Below are 24,151 nucleotides of genomic sequence, written 5' to 3' on the forward strand. Positions count from 1 at the left end.
TTTCTTTCTGTTCAAGAAAATGACAATACATTTTATGCTTTGTTGGATATTTTCATCTTGTTTATCTGCTAAATATCTTAAAATGTAAAAATATTTGTTTTATTCAGCCAGGCTAATTAATAGGCTGATATTTGACAATTTTGAGATTATCAGCATTGCTTAATAACTATGTTATTAATAACTATGTTAGCTTGGCCAGTTAATATGTGCCACTTTATACCAACAGTCTTGTTAATGGGCAGTAAACATTTTTTGTTTTGGAATTACACTGCCATTTAAAAGTTTGGTGTCAGTGTGATTTTTATACAAAAGAAATGAATTTATTAAAAAATGAAGCATTAAATGAATCAAGGGTGACAGAAAAGACAATTAAAATGTCACAAAGGATATTCCAAGGCTATTTCAAGTAAATTCTGTACTCTTGTACTCTTCTTTTCTTCTGAGAATTCCCCCAAAATATTAAACTGAATGATTTCTGAAGGATTTCTGTGACACTGAAGACTGGAATAATGGCTATTGAAAATTCAGATTTTCCATCACAGGAATTAATTGTAAAATATAGTGAAATCGAAAAACATTCCTTTTCAATTGTAATCGTATTTCACAATACTACCATTTTTTTACTGTAATTTTGTATTTTTAATCAAATAAATGTAGCTTAGGTGAGCATTAGAGACTTTTGAACGGTAATTTATAGGCTATATCATGTTTTTGGTGTAGTTTGTCTCATTTGCTGTTATGTATACACTGGACATCCACCACTGACCCGCTAGTTTGATGTTTGGTGTTGGAATGATGCAGTGGTTCAAGGACTGAGTTTTACTGGGAATTGAAATGGTCAGCAGTTACAATGAAGTGCTTTGACTCATACTGTATGTTGTTATCATAGCTCAAGGTCTGTCCTGAGCCCATTATAGACAGACACCATTTCACTGAGACCGTGTTAACACTAAAGTGTAACTGATTCAGCAGCTTGTTTGCCACAATGTAATCAACAGCACAACTCTTACAGTAACCAGATGGGGACATTTCACTTAAGGATTTAAATATAATTGCCTCAAGCTGTTTTTTTTTAGTGCTGACTTTGTTTTTCATGTGCTTCCTTACAGATCTGGGAGTGTTTCGACCGACTGGAATCAGATCTATGATTTCGTCAAAAATCTTACAGAGAAATTTGTTAGGTAAATATTGTAGTTTTATGCTGCCCGACAAGTTGCTTGTACAATTCTGAAAGTATCTCCCATTTCACCACATCAAAGAAAGTCATCCATCACTTCACTTGAATCAAAGCTAAATGCTAATTTGGTTGCACAGCAGCTACACATCCCTTTCTGAGATGGCCCTACAGTGGGGGGAAGGGGAAAAAAAACAAAAAGTATGTATATATATATATATATATATATATATATATATACAAAAGAAAAATCGCCAGATGAATTTGAACTTATGTAACGTTGACTCAATGTATGTGCCAATACAGACGGTAGCGACCTAGCCAGAAGAAAGCAGTCTGCTTGAGAAAATAGCAAAGGGAGCAGGTGGGAGTGGGTGGCAAGGAGGCTCAGTCTTCTGGGCTGTGAGAATGGCCATTTGCACTGCAACCATCCAACAGCACACTTATCCCTCACACATGAAAGGAGAAGACGCAGCCAATGTACTTTAAGTCATGAGTGCAGGAAGACCAGTGCAGTCTGCCATAGACTTTGATGGTCTTCTGTTGTGCCATGTGGTCTTTTTAGGGTGCTTTTTTAAGCATTGAATGGACCTGCTGTATGAATATATCATTTAGGAATTACCTAGAATATCTGTGTAAGGGGTTCCTGTGTTGTTTGATGGTGTAATAAGGGACCAAGCTGAAAGACGATACAAGTAGGTTACAGTACATCTGTATTCTTTAAATATTCAGGAACACTGAAGGGCATTTCCTTTTCAGGACAATTTTTTGTTTACTCAGGGTATCGTAATACCGTTTGGCGAGTCATTGTTGCATTTATCACTTAATCAGCCCGCGAAAAGTTCAGTTCTCTTGCCTCTTCTTCATCTGATTTTTGTTACCAAAATTTGGCTGCTTGGATACATTTGGATATTCTCACTGAGTATCTCATGTGGGGGATGGTTGTGGATTGGATGTCATGAGTGAGAAAAAGCAGCACCTCTCCTTATGCTCAGTCCTGAGACCTGACTTCAAATGTGTAGAGGAACCCAACATGTTCCTATGCTGTGTCAGCTTTCGTGACAGAAGGTTGTGAAAAAGACCAACTGCTTCATTGAAATGTACTTGTCATTATCAGCTATATATTTGTTGTCAGATTATGTGTCAGTTCTTTCTGAGAAAAGAATGCTGTTCCAGTATCATTAGGAAATAAAATCCATCGTTTTGACGATTTTGATTACTAAAACCTTTAAACTGAAGTATAATTAAAACCCAATTCAAAATGCTAAATACTGTAATGTTTTAATGTCGTTGTTCTACTTTTTGAACTTGACATAGGTCCAAATGCACATCTGTATTGCATCACTGTTATGCAGAAAAGTTGTGTGGCTGCTTGTTTGTCCTTCTCTTATTGCAAAAGGTAGGAGGAATATATATATATAAGTGACAGGTATAAATATAATCACCAACAGGATGTCTGCATGAATCACACATGACAACCTGTTTCCTGTCTGCATATCAATTAATCACTTCCTTGGTCCAGGCAGAAGGGATTTTTTTTCCCAGTCACAAGCTTTTATTAGCTGGTCACACTAGCTATCTTACGCATGAACCAACTCTTACGGTTGCGAAAAGATCATGAGAACAGCTAGACTTTCTACATCACAGGATTTCTCTGCCTCATTTGCAGCAATGCTTGTATTTGGCTTTTTTAATAAAGTATAAAATCAAGTCTCTTCTGAAGAGCTTTTTGCTGTGGTAAAAAAAAAACAAATGTGTCCATGTGTCCAACTAGAATTTGCGGCAGGGCTTGATTTTCCATTTGTCATTCATTTACAGCGTTTTTCCATTTTTCCCATTTTTTCATTCCAGTCCAAATATGCGAGTGTCCTTCATAGTGTTTTCATCGAAAGCAGAGATTGTGTTAGAGCTCACTGGAGACAGGTATGGAATCAAGCTTGCATGAAGTGTTTGCAGTCTCTAGTGTAAGAAAGATAGTAATACACCATGTGTTTGTGTTGTACAGCACATTAAAGAGGAGTAAATATTTATGGTGCAAAGGTTTCATTCATATGTAGATGGTTTTACATGACTTTTATATTTCCATTACATCTTATTGCGAGCATAACATTTAGTAGAATATTTCTTCCATGTACACTGATTAGAATATTCCTTGCTTTTCATTACCAGGGCAAAAATAAATAAAGGACTGAGGGATTTAAATGCAGTCAAACCAGCAGGAGAAACCTACATGCATGAAGGAATTAAACAGGCAAATAACATCTTTTTTTATCATAAACAGTGGAATGGAATTGGTGTGTCTGTTTTAAGAAATTAATTTATTTAAAAAAACTTTAATGCTGTGCAGAAACAGTAGTGTAAATATATTCGACTGACTGTATTTCCTGGACTTTAGTCTTGTACTGAAATAAACAAAATGAAACTTGGTAAACTGTTTGGTTCCCCTCATGACCAAGATAAGGTATAATTACGTCTTTCTAAGTAAACACACCACATTCAATGACCTGAATTCATCTGGCCTCAAGATGAGGTCTGTGTCTTTGATACAATGATAGAAAATTTAAATATTTTTATACATCCCTCCAGTTTTTGAGAAAATAGATACGTTTCTACTCACACAACTATCACTCCCTTTCTCTTTCCAGGCAACTGAACAAATGAAAGAACAGCATAAAAAGTCCTCTAGCATCATTGTGGCTTTGACTGATGGAAAGCTTGAACCATATATCCATCAACTCACTAAGGATGAGGTGAGCTGGTGTCTAAAATCATACATATTTTCCTTAATTTAACAATTGCATTGTTATGACTGTTTGTTGTGTGTATAGGCTGATTTAGCAAGGACGTTTGGGGCCCGTGTGTACTGTGTCGGCGTAAAGGACTTTGATGAAGAACAGGTAATACTGGCATTCCAGCAGATTTTAAAGGGGTGGTTTACTGGTTTTTTTCTAGGCTTGATTGTGTTTATGGGGTGCAGTCTAACATGTGTTCATGCTTCGTTTTTTAAAAAACACATTATTTTTCATATAATTTACCTTTATTCCACACCGCTCTGTCCCTTCTCTGACAAACGCCTCGATTATTTCCTGTTTTTATGAAGCCTCTCCCTCAGAAATATGTGATGGGCTCTGATTGGTTAGCTGGCTCAGTGTGTTGTGATTCACTAAACCGCCGAGTGTGCATCTAATGTCCCACCCCTCAGCTCAGCGGCATGTGCTCCGGTTGTATTGTAAACAATGGCGTCGTCTATATTGCTTATCAATTTGAGCCCGATTGAGACACAGAGGATATTAGCGAAGAGGATTGCGCAGAACCTGTGCAAGCACGGCTCTTAATGGTATGTTTGTTTGTTGTCTCATACTTTTAGATACGCTGTTATTATGCTACTGCTTATGTTAGCTTTTAATATACGGTTTTATTCTGATTAAAGCTTTAATACAGTACGGCAACCGCACACGCGTCCATGTATAACGCTTCTCATTGCTATGTGAAAATGTATAATTGGAACAGTTTGTTGGAGCTGATCTGACGATCTGAATGAGAGAGAGAGAGAGAGAGATGCAGAGCAGGGCGACGCGAGGATCAGTATTAAGAACGGCTGTTTTAGAACATTAATTTTGAAACTTGTGAATCCATTAGAATCTTTAGAAGACAGAATCGCGATTCAAATATGAATAGATTTTTACGTGCACCCCTAGTTTTCTCTTCCTGTTCTCTAAAGCAGCACAGCATGGCCTCGCCCCCTTCCTTACATGTTCCCGATGGCGGGGTTTATCTGGGTCCGTGACGTATCAGGCCCGGGAAGTAGTTTGTTGTAGTCCCTTACCAGCCGTTTTTGTAGGCATTAAACTTCCAGAATTTTAAAAGACTTTGCAACTTTGCAGATATTGTTTATGCTCAAACAGCAACATTACACACTAACTTACGTTAAAAAAGTGAAATTGCAATCAACCACCCCTTTAAAATATTGTGAATACTACACAGAAAACATGTGCGATTGACACTTAAAAAGGTCTCTAAAGCTTCACCAAGTGCAGTGGGTTTTGCAGAGTTTCTTGTAATTACAGGACTGCTTCTCTCTTCCTGTTTCTGTAGCGATGACAAACTGAGTTAAAGAAGAGGAAATGTCAGCACATTTTTTTCTTGCTTGGCTATCAGCCCTGTTATTATTTTCTCTCTGTTTGCATGCCAACAGCTCGCCGATGTGGCTGATACCAGGGAGCAAGTGTTCCCAGTCAAAGGAGGCTTTCAAGCTCTCAAAGGCATTGTTAACTCGGTAAGTTCCCCATGCCAGGGGCACCCATCCCTAAAGGTGTGATAGAGGGCTCTAGTCAACTAAGACAGATCCATTCTTTGAACTATTAAGTACTAATTTAAATGACAGTTTCTTCAAAGCGACTTACAGTAGACTTCTTATGTGAACAACCCCCTGGAGTGGAGCAAAAAGGGGTTAAATGCTTTACTCAAGGGAAGAATGTTGAGAGAAACGACACCAAGCACATCATCCCAACTGAACTAGCGTATACAGCCCTTTTTGGGAATATGTCCTGTGATCTTTGAAAATGGATGTATTTTTTGCCATTAACAAACTGGGTTCAGACAGATGCTTGATGCTAAAACAATCCAGATTTGTTATTTAACATACAGAAAATTATTTAACTACAGAAAAGTTTCCAAAAAGGCAGTTTTATAAAATATAGCTTTTGAAAGTTGTAGCATCACTTGGTTGTAAATTGTAGGTTTTTTGGGAAACATGTTTGTATGAACTTGCCAAAGCAGTTTCGTCCTGCACAAGTCTGTTGACAATTCTTTTGTGATACTTTCCATTTGCTTCATGATGCTTTGAAGTGTTCCTCAGCAAGTATTTTTCAGTGCATTTTTGCTGCTTTGTGTGCATGGCATTTATGGTTTAACGTTGTAAACATGGTACGAACACTGAACATCATCTGCCATCAGTAAACCATCACCAGCTGATGTCAGTGTTTTTGTATACGGGTGTGTTGTTTTGTGACCACAGGAATCAATTTCTGGGATATTTTTCAGGTTTAGTCATGCGAGACAAAAGACAGGACCTCCTTGTAATTTATTGTTTTGTCCAGAAAAGAGATATGAAAAAAAGACCAATCATCTTGTTACTGAGTAAGTTTGTTTGGCCAAATGCAGTTTCAGGCCCAGCAACACAGGCATTCTCCAGTGATTAGTAATCTTGGAGGCTGGGCTAGTTGGCCTCATGTTGCTCTCTGCTCAGATTTCCAGGATTTGAGATCATCTGTGCAGCTTTGCAGTCTGGGCCTAAAGTAGACTTAACAGAGATTTTGCAAAAAGCAAAAGCCTAAAGAATAGATTTATCCAGGCCTAATTTAATATTCCAAGAATGTTTTGATTGATGGCAGAGAAAGTTTTTATTTTTTAAAATTTTTTGTGGCTTCATTTAAAAATTTGCATATCTACACTACCGTTCAAATATTTGGGATCAGTATTTTAATTTTTTTATTCAACTGGGAGGCATTAGTGGATAACTCCACAAAACATAGACCTGTAATGGAGGGAATGGATCTTGCTTAAACGGTCAGAAAGATCTAAGTGTAAACACGGGTTTCTGAGTAAAAACATAAATATTGACCCAGTTGTGATATGAAAGGGAAGGATTTTGTGGACAAATGAGGTCAAGAATATTTTGAGCCAAATTCAAAAGCAGTAGTTGTAGTGCTAACTCTTACAGCGCCGACTCCTCATATATAACGTATAGTGAAGTCATGGCAATATCATGCTTTGGAGCTGTTATTAGCCAGAAGAATATCAGAGAACAATACTGGAGAATACCACAGGAAATGCTATTAAATCTGACTGCATAAATCTGTATTATAAAGATCTGTGTAATTATTATAGATAGATGGCTGCTCTAATGCTTCAAGTCTATTCCTATGTGTGTATAGATACCTGTCAGAGAGAATAAGTTGAAACGTCTTGCGATGAACCTCCCTTGTATTGTGCCATCTCATAACTCATTAAAGAGCCATAAAGACCATCCTGAGTATCTTTCAGCCCTGACGTTCAGTCAGTGTTCCTTCTCCCCTTTAATGATAGCAGAGTTTATCAGGTGTCATATTCAATCAGCCTGTTTTATACGTGTCCTCCACTTCAGTCTGAAGCCTCATCTCCACTGCAGGACCATATCTTTCTGTTAATGTTGCCTTTTTGCCGTTGTGTACAGAGATTTGCATAGTTTGTCCTCTGTTGATTTATGTGGATGATGGGAGAAGCGATGGTGGCCTCTCACAGGCCTGTTTATATGATAATGTCAGCCTGCGGTCTCTAATAGAGCTGAAGAGGGAAAATGGCACTGCATAATTTCCCCATAACGGCTGACACGGGTCTATCCCACACTGCACTGTATGTGATGCTCGTCTCATTGAGCTTGATTTGTCATAACAAACATCCCCAGCGTGAATGCTAAAGACCCGGATACTGTGATAGCTGATACAGTGATTCAGCAGTGACAAGTACTGATTTAAATACTTTTTTTTTTTTTCATAATACAGATCCTCAAGCAATCATGCACGGAGATTCTAACAGTGGAGCCGTCCAGTGTCTGCGTGAACGGTAAGCATTTCAAGGGCTTTTACAGCTGTCAGGGTGGATGGAATTGCGTTTTTGTGTGTGTGTGAATGTGGTCGTTGATTTGGGTGAACACCCAGGATTGCTTCTCATTATGTCCTCATCTGTTTTACATACCTCAGAGACCTTTGACATTGTTTTGAGAGGGAACGGGTTCACACTGGGGAGGCAAACAGAAGGAGTGCTCTGCAGTTTCATAGTGGATGGAGTTACGCAAAGTAAGTATGGTTATACTGCATATACTGATCTCAACCTTACTTGATATGATACTCCATTGACAAAACCAAATGATTTAAGAGAGGCTTTGTGTCTGAAAGTCAGTTGTGCCAGACAGGAAGTGACAAGCAGGCCACACCTAGGATGCAGCGCACCCAAGATGCAAGATGTTTTGTGGCTTAACTGTCACATTAGGCTACTAAGTTGTTAAACTACACCAGCAGATATTTAAAGCAGTGGTTCTTAACCAGGTGGCGGAGCCCACTGAGGAACTTTCAGGAGGGCTGCAGGATTATTTAATTTAATAAATTAATATAATTATTATTGCGCTATAATAAAACATATAGTCCAACTTAATACTGTATGCTTAAGATTGAGGACCACTGATCTAAAGCAACTCATTTTTTTTAAGGGAAATATCACCCAGAAAAGAAAATGTACTTTCATTTACTTACTCTCATGTTGTTGTTTCAAACCTTTATGACTGACTTTATTATGTGAAACACAAAGAAAATTAGTTTGAGAAATGTCTCTGTGGTTCATACTGTTAAAGGCAAGGGGATCCTAAACTACACTTGACTTTAATTGTATGGACACTTTCATTGCATGGATATTTTTCAATGCATCTTCATTTGTGTTTCACAGAATAAATGAAGTCAAATAGGTTTGGTACGATATGAGGTATATTGTTAATTGTTAACTATTTATTTAACTGTGTATTAAAATCATACATGTATAGTTTTCCATAAGCAGCCACATGCTATATAGCCACTGCAGTCAGCTCTCTAGATCTGTTCCTAGCAGACTCTGAATGGTGTTTACTTTATGAGTGCAGTATCATTAGATCACAGATCCACATATGGCATCCACATGTTTGCTCGCTGCTTTTGTAACCAGACGGGAAATACATAAACGTTGAATTCCGGGTGCCTTCAGCAGTGGTGCAACAAAGAAATCATTTTCAAATGAGATGAAAAAAAAAATGGCGCTCTTCCCTAAACTCTTCCTGTGCACACGTCAGCAGTTCTAGTGAGCCTCTACATCATAACAAATGGCCTGGCTGTACTCATCTTGGGGGGAGTTTGTTCTCCAGCTAGTTTGGCAGCGGATCATAACACGATCAACTTTCTGTTCATTTTGCAGAGGTGAAGCCAAGCAAGGTGAAGGATAACTATGTCCTGTGTCCTGCTCCAGTGCTGTATTCAGTGGGACAGTGAGTATTCATGTTTCATAAAGCAGCAAGTGTCACTCAGATCTCCATATGTACAGAAAGCAGACGTATCTTGTTACAGCCTATTGCGCAATTGTGACCCATTAAAACATTGTGTGATACACCGGCCTCAAATGTCATGTTACAGCATTACGTTATTGAAATATCCAAGAGACGCAGCACCCTGTTTAGATCTGGGATTAGCTTTGAGCAGCTTGTGTGAAATTATGGTCTGACTTAACCGGGACATTTGATCCACTATACGTGGTCGCCATTCAAAAGGCTTGCTTAATTAACTCTTGGCTGGCAACTGTGACCCATTAAGTAGTTTGCTGCTATGAACGGCTAGTAAACACATCTGGTGGAGGGCTTTAAAAGGATGTGCGACAGATGCACCGATTCCCTTTTCCACGCTCCCATTTAAATAATTCACCGCATACTGACAACGGGCTACCACATAACACCTGCAACATCGTTGAGTGCAACATCTTTTTCCTACCACTCTCTGTCCGTTTCTACCCATCTGTCCAGTTTGCATTGAGAAAACTGCCTGTTTTTGATCGGAAGCATATCTAGGATATGCCACCTAGAAACAAGTAGTTCATGTCATTTATATTATATATGCAAACATACTGTATATGAGTTGCCCTGAACAGTTCCTACTCAACAGACCACTAAGGAATATCAAATAGTGTCTTTTTGGGATTTAAAGGGTCTTCGTGGTTCAGTGACGTAGCGCCAGATATAAGGGTCTCATCTGCAACGACAGCTGTTGGTTCGTCAGACCAGGATCTAGGGCATCTGTCAGCCTGCCCATTAGCGCTGGCCGGCCCCGTCCCTTTGAGTCTTTGGCTGGAGGGGGTGAGGAACTTTTGTCTGGCAGCAGCATGTCCTCACCTGCGTTTTCATAACAACAACGGAGTGAGAAAAATAACTGAGGGACAGACCTGACACCTGCCTGCAGCGCGAGTGGTGGAACGTGCCTCATCAATAATCAATCTGATCTGTCAGGCCGCCATTTTAGTTCCATCTGCACAGGGGGTGGGAGATGCGCCCAGATAACATGGCAGCGCTGCCTCCACCAGAGCTCCTCCTCTCACTCTGCTAGATGATAAAATGATGGTCACTCTTTCTAAAATGAAATCGTTTGTAACATTATAAATGGCTTTACTGATACTTTTGATCAATTTAATCCATCTTTGCTGGATAAAAGAGAAACAAAATCTTACTGACCCCAAAATTATGAAGTATAGTGTATGCTACATGCTACTAACAAGAGGTAGCTAAGCACATTGAAATGATTTAAGCTGGCAATATATATATATTTTTTAACTGATATCAAGTATAATGTATTTGTTGTAAGCAGTTTTATCCTGGCACAAAAACAATTCAAACGTAAAATGAAAAAAATAATAGCAGCATTTCATTTCAAAACAATGTGATGTCATTACTTGGCAGTAAAACAGATTTAACTTTGCTTAAACTTCAGTCAGGCCTGTTCGCCATTGTGTTGCAGTCTGTGAGGCCTGCTGCATGTTAGGCCTTCAATAATGCAATAATGCCTTTAGTGACACCCGTGTCATCCCATTCAGCTACATCACTTTCAGTTTCTGTCACCATGTGCTTTGTGACAAGAAATCAAACTCACACACCACTCTCAGTCTCCTGTGGTGCTACGAGGGGCCTTCTGTGACTCCAAGAGCACTTTTGTGTCTTCTACTCTGCATTTCTAGACAAAAGAAAACATTAGATGAGGCAGTGTTGTTTAGCAAGGGATTCACCTGATTTCAATATAAATAAATGTAATTGGGAATGCCTTTTAGAGTTTACCACAGAGTTTCCTTTTTTGATATGGGACATTCTGGCAGGCACTGTGGTTTCAGAGTACCTCTAAAGATAAATAAATCAGCCTTCATTGATTGTGGTGTTTGTTGCCAATTGCAGTGTGTCCAAGAATTCTGATCGAATGTAATCAGTTCTCACGGAGCATCACATAAATATTCCTCCAGAACTACTTTGTGTCCAACAAAGACTGAACAAAGGTGATCTGAGGAATTTTAGAGCGTCAAGTCAAGTGCAAAATAAAATAATTTAGTGAATCGGTTCTCCTCTCTTCACCAAACATACATATATCCAGCTTGATTAACAACCTGCCTTCCATTTACATGTATTGAGTATGTCAGCTGAATTAGCCTCTCCTCTCATCCATTCAGCACACGGACCTAGTTAACATGCAAAAAACCCTTTACAAGCTTCCTGCAGCCTCAGGACTAGATTTTCAAAAGGCTATGACAATTCAAGCTAATATCATGTAAAAACCCTCAAGAGACCAAAAAACTACATTACAGTGCAGTACTGTGACAGATTTTAGAGTGGGGGTTAGGCAGTTATGGGAAAAGTTAGTTCTTTGGTTGTTGTTTGTGAAGTAACCTTGCTGTTCTCATTGGTAATGCTTTGCGCAAGACCCAAAAACGAGTGAAATCCTTGTTGTTCGCTGTAGATAACTCTTATCCTGCAATGTCTCTATTGCATCGTCATTGGCTCTGCAGACAGTGGTCTGTCTTTTTTACATATTCTCTCATTTTGGGAAGGATCTCAGGCGTTCAGTCAGTCGATTTCCTGCTTGAGGATTCTCATTAGCCCCATGGTAATTGTCTCCTGCATAATAGACATATGGAAATTACAATGCCGTTCATCATTAGTGCCTTAATTGCGAGCCACCTTCAACTCCCTCCTCAGTAAATAAGAGAGAATTTCAACTCAAATTCTGTAGGACTTAAACTTCAAATAATCTTCATGACACCAGTAAGCATCACTAGTTTTGAATTTTTGATGTATTTGTAGTTTATGTAGTTCATTAGTTTTAATTTTGAATTCATATTTAATTTTATTTTTATTTTTTGCCTATTTTGGTATACTTTCGACATGAGTTATAGTAATTCCCTTTTTCTTCCATTCAGTCTGTAAAACACTCCCTATTATAACACACTTATTTTATCAAACATTGCATCATATTCTAAATAATTCCCAAATTGACCCGTTCCCTGTAGTTGCTTCTCCATTTTTACTGTAACTGTCGTCATATTACAGAAACATATTACAAAAAAATCCCTGCAAGTAAAGCAGACTATACGGTTGTGCTTGAAGAATAACTATATTCCATTGCTTATTTTCAAACTTTATTCAAAGCAGTGTGTAATTACCATTACATTAAAAAAAACATTCAAATGTCCAATTATGTGTTCTCTTCCTATAGACAAATGGAGGCTCTGATTAGTTTGAACAGTGGCACATCGTATATCTCCAGTGCTTTCATCATCACTGCCTCCACATGTGTGAGTCAAACATGAGATCAGATTTTCCGAAAATGTCTCTTCAGCTTATATATTTATTACAGAATTTAGAACTTTAAAAATTTGTTTTATATTACATGCAGTATTTCCTTTGTTTCTTTCTGTTTTCATAACATTTTGCTGTTATCCTGTTTTTAAGCTAACTGTAAATGTTCCCTCTCTCATTAGTCGGACGGCACAGTGGTGGCCATTGTGTTCTTGGTGCTCTTTCTCCTGTTGGCTTTGGTTCTGATGTGGTGGTTCTGGCCTCTCTGCTGCACTATCGTAAGTGTCACATGTCTTCAAGCATCCCCGTGTGAATTTTGTCCCTTTTCACCTACAGAATCTATATTGAGATTTAACTGGTATTGAGATTAACATTAACATGTTTATTTCTCATGATTTATATTTGCCTATATGGTATTTAACTGTAAATTCTCTTGAAGTTTACATCACTCGTTTGACAAATAAGAAAGATAAGAAATTAGTAGTAGGAGCTCTATTGCTGTAATATAGTGCTCTGGTTTACTTTTCAAGGGAAGCACGATACACAGACCTGACCACATCCTGACTATTCATCTGATACGTGCAACTAGACCAGCTGCCAAAAATACAGAAGTATTTCATATGTGTGAAAAAAAAAAAAAAGCTCTTTTCCTGTTGGTGCATGTGTTTTTAAACAAACAAAGTACACTCTTCTATTATAATATAATAATAATTTAAATAAAAAAGCAGCTACACTTCTCGGGCTCTGATGTGCTTGTATATACAGATGGTGCACTTACAAAACATCTAGAATTCGTGGAGCTGGCGAGTATCGCTATGGCAATCAGCGTCACTGCACCACAAAATGATATGCACCACCTCTCTTTGAGAACCTGGCGGGAGCCTTTCCAGGATGAGATGGAAGCATATTTTGGAAAACCAACAAAGGCATTAAAATGTAAACCCCCCGCAGCATGTCTGGACTCGGCCCTGTTTGTCTTGGTGGAGGAGCTGCTGTTCCTCTCCATCAGGGACCCCGGCACAAGAGAAGGGCCATGTGTGCTTTGTTAATATTTAAACTCAGCCTTGCCAGTTTTCAGCAATCAGAGAAATACAGAAGCACCTCATCCCCCCGAAACACACAAATTAGTATCCACAGCCACGGCAACACGTTTTTAGCAGAAATGCCAAAATTTAACCAAATAATAATTAGAAAGGTCATAAGAAAGTAGAGGGTCAAGTATGAAAGTATGTGTTTTTGCGCCATGAAATGGGTCAGTTCAAAAACTAAATTGACTACAGTTGTCTATCTAAACATTAAGTGCCATATATGTAAATAAATAAAAAACATTTTATTTATAAATTATTTTTTTTAATTAAATATTAAACGTAATTTTATTTAGATAAAGGCATCTGTTTATTTATGTTCTGAGAACACACTCTTAGGTCATTCATTTGTTGTTTTACTGCAAACAGGTTAATTTGATGTTAATGGCAATGCACCATTTTAATTTGCAAATATGCTACCTGCTACTTGTCCATGATCATGTTAAGCCTGGGAAACAGCTTGACACAACATTGTGTTCAGAGGGGTGAAATGGACAGATTATAAACTCCAATTGGACAATTATCCCGAAAGCCATATGGGGACGTTGCACTGCTGGGCTGTGATTGGTCGATTCCACAGCTGTGCCACTAGTTTTTTGCCCCTCGCGCGAGTGTCAGATGGCTAAGTACACTGACATTTTAGGATTTAATTATCAGCTCTTTATCGTCCGAACCACATTTAAAGGGTTGTCCCAGCTCCACATCTGTCCGTCAGGTAGTTTGAGAACCTAACAGCCCAGCGTGTCATTTGTGTAATGCCTTATTTGTCCCACAATATGTCTGGCAAATATAAATCTGCTCTTTAATTACTCAATAAAAAAGCTAATCCTTTAGCACAAGGTTCTGTCCAAAGTTATGTTAATCATCACATGCTGGGGCCCCACGGACGGATGGGACTGGATTTTCCAGCAGTCAGTTGTGAGTCAAAGAGCAATTAATTAACTCTAATTGATCATTTTCCATCATTATAATGGTAACAATGGCGAAATGGTATCAGTGCACTTTAATGTGAATGAAACAGCTGTTCTACCCATGATATGTGATGATTAAAAGGCATTTTTTTTCCTGAAAACTAATTTAGTAAATGCTTAACCTGCAATGGCAGTGTATCCATCTTTCATGTTTAATGAGACAAGGCTTGCTTCCATTTTGGAAAGCATCAGCAATGGAAGGGGTTACATGGTTGACAGGTGAAACATGGTCACATCCAAGGCATTTTATCTAGATTTTATCTAGATTCATCTATGCTGTGCTTTTCGAATTACATATGTAGCCATTATATTGCCCTTTTAACCTCAGTGACTGGGAATGGCAAATGACATTGGATTCAAACATAAACTTTTGTCTAGTAACACATTTATCCATCATGTTGAAGAGTGGTTAGATGTGTCAGCTTAGTTGATAAGCAGTTTGCTGAGTGAGCACTAATATGACGACATTTCCAGTGAGGAAGACGTCTTGACTGTGAGTGAAGTCACCTGCTGACTGCTGAATCCAGCGTAGTGTTTCTTGTGACAGATAAGCAGTCACAGAAAGTGCTGCAGGAAGACATCTCATCCTGTTAACTCTCCTCTCCTTTGCACTGGGGATCGGCCTGGAGTGAAGCCCAAGTTTCCCTTCTGCATTTCATTGCAGCTAATTAATTCCTCAGGACTTTATGATTGGGGGATTGCAGGGGAGCGTTGAACCTCATCCAATTAATTAAGAGGTAAACGGACCACTGTGCTCACCCCAAAGACTCCCCTGTCAACAAGTTGATTTTTGGGCTTTCTTTATTTTGCACCAGGGGCCTACAGGGTTAGTTTACAAGCAGATCCCTGTAATCAATTGTGGTGGTGCCAGGCTCCAGTTGTTCAACTTGTTGTTCTAAATATTCTCTTTCTTTTCTCAGGTTATTAAAGACCCACCCCCTCAAAGACCTCCTCCACCTCCACCTGTAAGTTATTATTATTATTTTTTTTTTGTTGTTTTGTTTTTTTGTATAAAATATATTTACATTTACATTTATGAGACACTTTTATCCAAAGCGATTTACATTGCATTCAAGTTATAGTTTTTTACATTTTATCAGCTCATGCTTTCCCTGGGAATCGAACCCATGATTTTGGCGTTGCTCTACTATTTGAGCTACAGGAAAGGTTTTTATTCAGCAAGGATGCATTAAATAGGTCAAAAGTAGCAGTGAAGACATTAATGTTACTATAAATGTTACAAATAAATGCTATTCATAAAAAGAAAAAAAATGTATCAATGTTTTTTTTACAAAAATAATTAGCAGCACAACTGATTTAGGCATTGATAATAATAATAATAATAATATATGCCTCTTGAGCACCAAATCAGCGTATTGGCATGATTTCTGAAGGATCTTGTGACTCTAAAGACTGATTTAGGAAAATCCAGTTTTGGCAGCACAGGAATGAATTACGTTTTCCAAAAATATAATTCCTAAAATATTCAAATACTAATTAAAATCTTAATGACCCCAAACTTTTGAATGGTAGTGTGCATAAATATAAAAGTCACGCATCTGCTGTAATTGCAATGCTTTCTTTGAAGCTGAAAGTTTTAGTTTCTGTCCATGTTTATTTTTTTCAGAAGCCAGAGCCAGAACCAGAACCCAAGAAAAAGTGGCCAACCGTGGATGCATCTTATTATGGAGGAAGAGGAGCTGGTGGAATCAAACGCATGGAGGTGAACATCGAGACATTATGCTTTAATGATGCTTATAATGATTTGCAGCCCCCCGATGACAGGAAAGGTTTTGATGTCATCACAGCTGTCTTTGAGCATTTAGCAGTTGTCCACCACCTCCACTCTCTCTCTCAGGAGTGTTAATGGCCTACCTGACATTATTAATGCTTTGTATGTTTATTAAGTCACGTATTTCTACATCAAGATGTTTCTTTTTCTGACAGTCTTCATAATTCTAGGACTAACATAAAATTGTATTTTATACAACAGTTTTGAACGGTAAATGAGCTGTGCAGAGTTCAAGTGGGGGTGTGTAATTTTGCCTGGAGGCTGAAGCAAGTATGTTTTTGGAAAGTTGGACTATCCTGGTTTTCTTTGGCTTTCTCTCACCAGTGACAGTGAACTGAGAGTTTAGCAGAAAATGGAAAATCAGGAGTGGACATGGAGTTGGGTGCTTTGATTTGGGTCACACATAGGGATACACAATATATTGATACCATATTGGTTATCAGTTGACATTAGAGTTTTTGTTTTTATATATTTTTGGATTTCGGATATTTAATTGTATTGTATTTTTATTTTTTTGCTTTCATCAGACTCTTACCTAAAGTTATTTACACAACAGAATAATTGTATAACACAGTTAAATGTCATTTTTAATAAATCTCAAAGATAAACAGGAATATATAAAAAATATTCATTTTCATACTGTACATTATAATGTTACATTGACATTATAATTACCTAAATTGACTTTTAGCATTTAAACTGTTCATTACCAAAAAAAAAAAAAAAACTAACAGGTCAGGTGTACGTTATTTGATATTAACTTGTTAAAATGTTTAAAGAACTGCAAAATAACTTACTCTTATTCAGTACAACAGCACCCCGGCTCATGTGATATTGCTTTATGAACATAATTCTAGGTTATATTGTTCATTTGATATGGTAGTACTACTTGGGTTGCTTTAGATGACATGCAAATCTTAGTATACTTAACTGCTAAAGGTCATATATTCATGACCATTTTGGTCCAGACCTAAATAATCAGGTGGAGGATTGATGAAGTGAGCTTGGAAAAGAAAACATATTGTTTCCTTTGGATCCACACAAGAACACTTGCTCTTCTTGCCCGTCTAAAAGCCTTTGTGTCTGTGATGTCAAGCTCAAAGTTTCTGATAGAAATCCCCTTAAATGTAGCACAGCCCCTGACTGATGGCTTTGACGTGACAGTGCCCTGCCAGTTCAGCTTCCATGATGTCCCGCTGTCTTAAGTCATGTTGACGCTGAAGGATTGAGAACTGCTGTGACGAGATGAATTCATCTTGCTGACTTCCATTCTGTCATTCAACTTTGTTCAGCTGAAATGTGCTACTTAGCACTGTATCCATCTCAAAGCTGGTTTTAAAAGGGATATTTGTTACACACTCAACCATCCCTTCTTCAAGCTCCCAAGTAAAGGAGACATCACTACGGTTCCTTCTGAAATCTTGGGAAAACAATTCCACTAACTTTTCCCATGAGTGTGTAAAGCTCAGGGCTTACCAGAGCACAACTTTCTTTAATGTTTCGGAAGCTTTCATTCATCCAGACAACCTATCTCCATTTCTAAAGCCGTCTCAGGATGTCCTGGGATGAGATGTCCTGGGATGCTGTAGAAAAGCTGTTCTATTGATGTGTTTTTTAACCTACAGCTTGAGGAGTGCAGTTTTAATTAAGGCTTTTCAATGAGGGACAGGCATGAATTTATATATTATTTTATGTCTTTATATATCTTTTTATTTATAGTTTTAATTCATTTTATATAATATAATATAATATAATATAATTAAAAAATTGTGTAGGTCCGTTGGGGAGAGAAAGGGTCCACAGAGGAGGGTGCACGGCTCGAGATGGCCAAGAATGCAGTGGTGTCAATACAAGAGGAAACAGAGGAACCCATGATCAAAAAGCCATCCGCACCTCCACCCACATACCATCGATCGGAATCCAAGTGGTATACTCCAATCAGGGTGAGTCACTTCCTGGTGCTGTTGAGACCATCACCATCTCTCCTTTGCTTCCCGTTCCTCATTTTAAGTTGTAGTCCACCAAAAAATGGCACTTTATTATGTTTAATGCCTTTGCTTGAGATTAGTGGAAAGGAAATCAAGCTGAGGCCACATCTTGATATTTTTTTTTCATCATAGGGTCGACTTGAGGCACTGTGGGCTCTTCTGCGGCGACAATATGACCGAGTTTCACTCATGCGCCCAACTACCGCAGATAAGGTAAGCCACAGATGGTTTACCCCAATGTAGGTTGCAAATATGATTAATCACCCTTACATACTATACCAATCTAGAGCATTCCGTTGCTGCAAATGAAGTATCAGTGTGTGTTGTAACAGTTCAGGGGCATGTGTGTGAGTGTGTTGCAGTGAATATGTGTGCAAGTTTCACAAACCTTAGCTGCAAAGACTCGCAACAGGATGTGACTGTCATGAGTTCGTATTGGAGACACTTCCACTTTTGTAACTTTTGTAATGCGGTAATATGTGTGTACAAACAAGTCATATGAATGTGCAAAAACAACATTCAAGGGCCTTATATTTAGCAACAGAATGTGCCGCTTGATTTTTATCATTGTACAGATTACACTACCATTGAAAAGTTTGGGATCTGTAAGATTTTTTAAAGATTTCTTTTTCTAACGCTCATCAAAACTACATTTATTTCATCAAGCAAACAGTAAAATATTCTTAAAATAAAAACAGTTTTTTTTGTTTGAATATATTCTAACATTTGTTAATATTGCCAGTATTAAAAAGTTGTGCTGCTTAATATTTTTGTATTTTTTATTTTTTTCAGGATTATTAGATAAATATAAAGTTCTAAAGAACAACATTTATTTGAAATAGAAATTATTATAAATGTTTTTACTGTCACTTTTGATCAATTTAATGCGTCTTTGCAGAATAAAATCATTAAATAAACCTAAAATTTTGACCGGTAGTGTATGTTAAATATGAAGTGAACTTGAGTCAAATGGATCATCCTCTTGTGAGACAAAAGTAAACAGGCTTGAAGTAAACAAGTCATGCTGATGACGTGCACACTGCAATTGAACTTTTTTTTTTCTAAAGTAGGGCACAGTTTGAAGCATTTGTTTGGGTTTGTTTCATCTTGAAGAAGCCCTCACCGCATGTGTGGCGCTAGTGCTCCCATTAGCTAAAATATCCCAGTCACGCTTGAGCCACTTGTTCTGTTTTACTTTCTTCAAACGAACTGTTAGAACCTTTGTAACTCTCAATACATGTGAGAGGAGGGTCTGGAGCCTCCAAGCGGGACCCTGGCACACTTCAGTCAGACCACAGCTCGATCGTGCAGACTTTCAAGCCCTTGATCAAGTGCACTGGGTGCAGGCATGAGCTATCAAAGCCTGAGGAGTCCCTCACCAGAGCCAAGGTGGGCCGCGTACGCTCGGCTAGAGAGAGGGGGGGCTTTGATGCCCGACAGGAACCCTCCGGGGTCATGAATTTTTCAGCGCCGGATCCGTGGGGTTACGAGGACTCGTACAGGTGTAAGGAAGCAGGTTGTCGCAGACATCTGTTCAGCTCGGAGACCCCTCCCGGTCCCTCCCCCCACTCCGCCCACAGACAGACTGCTGGATTGTCAGCAGATGTAGTTTTTTCAAGACAGCCTGAACACTTTCTGCTCTCCCATTTACCGCCTGAGGGGCTCCAACACCAAAGGTAGAGAGGAGGGTGGACACAGCTGCACTGCCGAACTTGCCTGGGGCACAAATAAAGAGATCTAATGTGGTTTGACTGTGTTGTTAGGGAGACCGGGGAGCCAGAGAGGCACTTCAGAGCCAGCTTAGCGCTGCAACATCTGCCGTCAAGTTTCCGGAAAGAGCGGCGGGGGACAGCAGGTAGAGAAGGTGGCAGCGCGTCAAGGGCTGGCCTATTACTGGCGGGGGCTCTTTTGAACGCACGCCCGCCTGCCCGCCCGCCTCTGTGTTTCTCTCTCTCTCTCGCTCCCGCCTCTAACTAACCGTCTCGGCAGGGCTCGGTATTGTTTTACAAAGCAGCAGTCTGCAAAACACACTAATAAGCACCTTTATAAATGATACATTAACATACATTAACCCCAGAGACGGCACACAAAGGCAAACTCAAGACGGGACCCGCAGAACAGGCTTTTGTTTCTCCTGCTGCTGTGGGTCTTAAAGAGATAGTTCACCCAAAAATGACAATTCTGTCATCTTTTATTCTCTCATTCAAGCGTTTGGGGTTGGTAAAATTTTTGAAAAGTTTTTTAAAGCAGTCTCCAAGCAGTCACCAAGGCTGCATGTATTTAACCAAAAATACAGTAATATTGTGAAAAATTATTACAATTTAAAATAGCTGTCTATTTGAATATATTTTAGAATCCTGTAATGGCAAAACTGAATTTTCTTAGTGTCATATGAACCTTGAGATCCGTTAGCACTTATTTTTGAAATCTTTTGTATAATTAGTAGTGCTGTCAAAGGATTAATCGCGATTAATCGCATCCAAAATAAAAGTTTTTGTTTACATAATATATGTATATATAAATACACACACATGCATGTATATGTTTCAGAAAAATGTTATGTTTATATATTAAATATATCTATTTAAAAAATAAATTATTTGAATATAAATATAGACACATATATACATGTAAATATGTCCAAAATAAATACTGTATGTGTGTGTGTATATATATATGTATATATATATATGTATGTGTATATATATATATATATATACATAATGAATATAGACAGTACACTCACATATATTATGCAAACAAAAACTTTTATTTTGGATGCGATTAATCGTGATTCATCGTTTGACGGCACTAATAATTACAAATGTCACTTTTGATCAATTTATTGCATCCTTGCTGAATAAAAGTATAAAATAAAATAAAAATCTCACTGACCCCAAATTTTTTAATAGTAGTATATATAAAATACGTAAATATGTGTGGTCAAGTGAATCATCCTTGACTATGATTTAGGATTTTTTTAACCCAAAGTACGGCGCAGTTTAAAGCATTTGTTTGTATTCAAAAATCATCGTTCCAAACCTGTACAACTCACATTCTTCTGTGGAACACAAAAATATATATTTTTTTAAAATGTCTCCTTACAATGAAAGTCAGTGGGGTCCACTATTGTTTTGGACCTCGTTAACTTTCATTATGTGGACAAAAACAGTTAAAATATCACCGTTTTGTTTCACAAATGAAAGAATGTCATACAGGTTTGGAATGGCATGAGGATAAGTAAACGATGACAGAATCTGTTTCCTCATTGGAGACTTCTGGGGGTGGTATGGGAGTAATGATGTTAACTGATTATAGTGTGGTTTTACATTTATACATATATACATATTCATTTTCAAGGTGTCGTTCAGCAGGATATTTCTTCTTTCTTTTTTTTCTTTTTTTTTGAGGAAATCAATCCTCATTTTCTCTCTGGTTTCAACTCCCACACTCACTTACTCAGGCTGAGTTGATACTGTCAGAGGTTTTGAAGCCAAGGAAGGCTCAATGTGTAATACAAGATTGGTGCAAATGCAATATTTGCAGATTTAGCACCAATGGCCCCCCACACCCCCAGAAAGCATTGTTCAAGACATATAATGTCAGTTTAGCATAGCCTCTGCATACATTAAACCCTATTAAAATCTCTCTCTGTATAACACATACCTTATTAGCCCATGCCGACTGCTTGCCTCCTTAGGGCAGTGCTGTAATGAGGTGGAGTGTATTTTTAAATGGTGTAAATTCCGACCTCAGACAAAGAAAACATGTCAGCTCGCAGTCCCGAGGCCTAGTGCTTGTGGCGGAACTCGCCCCGGCAAAAATAAATAAATAAATAAATATAAATATACTGTTGCGGCCCAGTGTGACAGCATCTTAATTTAACAGTCATCGGTCACATAAACAGAGCGGTGGGAGCATTTTAATTAAGAGACTGTGAGCGGGCGGCACGGCGGGGCCAGCTCTTGAAGAATGCCATTAGAGGAGGCAGGAGAGAGGAAGAGAGGGAGGCAACGCTGGCATGGAGAAATAGCAACGGGGTAGAGGACGAAGGAGAGAGTGAGAACGAGGGAGAGAGTGAGGGAAAGATTAAGGCTCTAGGCTGGCGGGCCGGGTCCCTCAGGTCGGAGGCACACATGGCCAGGCTTAGCCGCAATAGTGTTTAAGAGCCCAGTCTCATGACTGGATTAGGGCGTGGAGCGGCAGACCGCGAACTGTTTGTGTTTTACCCCGGGAGCCAAGAGAGCGAACAGTGTCCTAATGAACTAGCAAGGCCAGTATGAAGTGGGTCTGGCTGCTGTAGTGAGGGACAACTGCCTAATGAGCAGAACTGAGTTGCACTGAACAGATCAGCAATACAACAACCGTCAGAAATGCGGTTGGCTTGGCACTAGGTAGAAGCAGCATCATTTAGATATGCACTATCTGCTTTGCATTTCGAGCTCATGTGTGTGATTTTTGTGCAATGTTAAAATACTTTTCTTATTCCAGAGACATGACTGATTTTCGTAAAATGTGTAAAAACTGTAACATCACCGCAAAAAAATCAATAGACCTTTTTTTTGGTATTTTTTGATGCGAAATATCTAAATATTCATCATTTTGAGCAAATCAAATATAATCGAATAAAACTCTGATAATAATATCTGATATTTAGAGTTGTTTTCAGACAGTATATCTCGAATTAAATTTATTTTTATTGCCTAAATTTCAAATTGTATAAACCTACCTATATTTAGTGAAGTTTCAGCTTAAAACAAAGACAAGAATGCGAGATGAAGAAAAAATGAACATATAATAATCATCTTTTTTAAGGGATGTTTATCTGTTTTTATTGGAAAACGAGATTAAAATACTGAAAATGTGTACTGATTTTTATTTATTTATTTTCAGCAATTGAGGTGATTTTTATTTTAATTTGTTTATTTTTGCAGTGATTGCAGTGATGTGAGTTTTGGGCAAGACAATCTCTTTAATCTGATTTAACAGTTATTACTTCTGTAGTTCCATTTAGTAATGCTGTGTGCAGAAATGAAACACTTCAGCTTTAAGGCAAAATAGTTTTTTTTTTTTTTTGGTTACATTTAAATGGCTCAATTTTTCACCCAAAAATTCTTTTGTGATGTATCCCATTGATATGCAGATTTTGTATAATCAATATGCTGATTAAACAAGAGCACAAATTGTGGACTCTCATCTCATGAAGAATGACAGGAGATAAGAATGCTTAATAGTATTTAATGATTTAATCTCTCTCTGATTGTGTTATCACAGGATGATATGTGACAAATATAGCACACATACAGATTTATTTGCCTCTAGGAAAAAAAAAACACTTTCTGTTCTGTGAACAAATACAAGCAAGCGTTGGTCTCCGTGTACAAATGAAACCTGGCAAATGTTATTAAGTTGAAACATACTCTAGATCAGAGGGCACAAGATTTCTAATTAATGGGGTAATTGGAATTAAATCAGAGCGTCACAAATAATAAAGCAGAGGAAAGCACTTGTTTATGGAAGCAGAGAGCTGACCGCGTAACGAAACATTAACATATTTATAGAAGTATGAGTCTTTCACCTTCTGCTGTAAATCTTCACATCTTCATAATTTTCTTTGAGCAGCTGAGTTTTGTAGCCATTACGGCACCATTGTGTTTGTTATGACAATCGGTGTGCATCCTTTAAACATGCTTGTGTCTTTTTTCTGGTCCTCATTAGTGCTATCAGCAGACTGGCCTGTTACCCTTAACAAGCATTA

The 24,151-nt window shown here is 38.2% G+C and overlaps 1 protein-coding gene across 2 annotated transcripts in view; it reads left to right on the forward strand.

Annotated features, from left to right (window-relative positions):
- The window catches only part of antxr2a (ANTXR cell adhesion molecule 2a), a 46,692-nt gene that overhangs the window by 1,903 nt on the left and 20,638 nt on the right, over positions 1–24,151 (forward strand). For both annotated transcript variants that reach the window (XM_058774682.1, XM_058774683.1), the window contains 15 exons: positions 1,110–1,181; positions 3,026–3,097; positions 3,344–3,425; positions 3,820–3,924; positions 4,003–4,071; positions 5,370–5,450; positions 7,717–7,777; positions 7,915–8,010; positions 9,152–9,221; positions 12,475–12,553; positions 12,740–12,835; positions 15,534–15,578; positions 16,241–16,336; positions 18,181–18,348; positions 18,526–18,606. In XM_058774682.1, the coding sequence (XP_058630665.1) occupies positions 1,110–1,181; positions 3,026–3,097; positions 3,344–3,425; positions 3,820–3,924; positions 4,003–4,071; positions 5,370–5,450; positions 7,717–7,777; positions 7,915–8,010; positions 9,152–9,221; positions 12,475–12,553; positions 12,740–12,835; positions 15,534–15,578; positions 16,241–16,336; positions 18,181–18,348; positions 18,526–18,606 (1,273 nt within the window). The remainder of the gene's footprint in view (positions 1–1,109; positions 1,182–3,025; positions 3,098–3,343; positions 3,426–3,819; positions 3,925–4,002; positions 4,072–5,369; positions 5,451–7,716; positions 7,778–7,914; positions 8,011–9,151; positions 9,222–12,474; positions 12,554–12,739; positions 12,836–15,533; positions 15,579–16,240; positions 16,337–18,180; positions 18,349–18,525; positions 18,607–24,151) is intronic.

Source organism: Onychostoma macrolepis, chromosome 05, assembly GCF_012432095.1.
Source record: "Onychostoma macrolepis isolate SWU-2019 chromosome 05, ASM1243209v1, whole genome shotgun sequence".
Taxonomy (NCBI): Eukaryota; Metazoa; Chordata; class Actinopteri; order Cypriniformes; family Cyprinidae; genus Onychostoma; species Onychostoma macrolepis.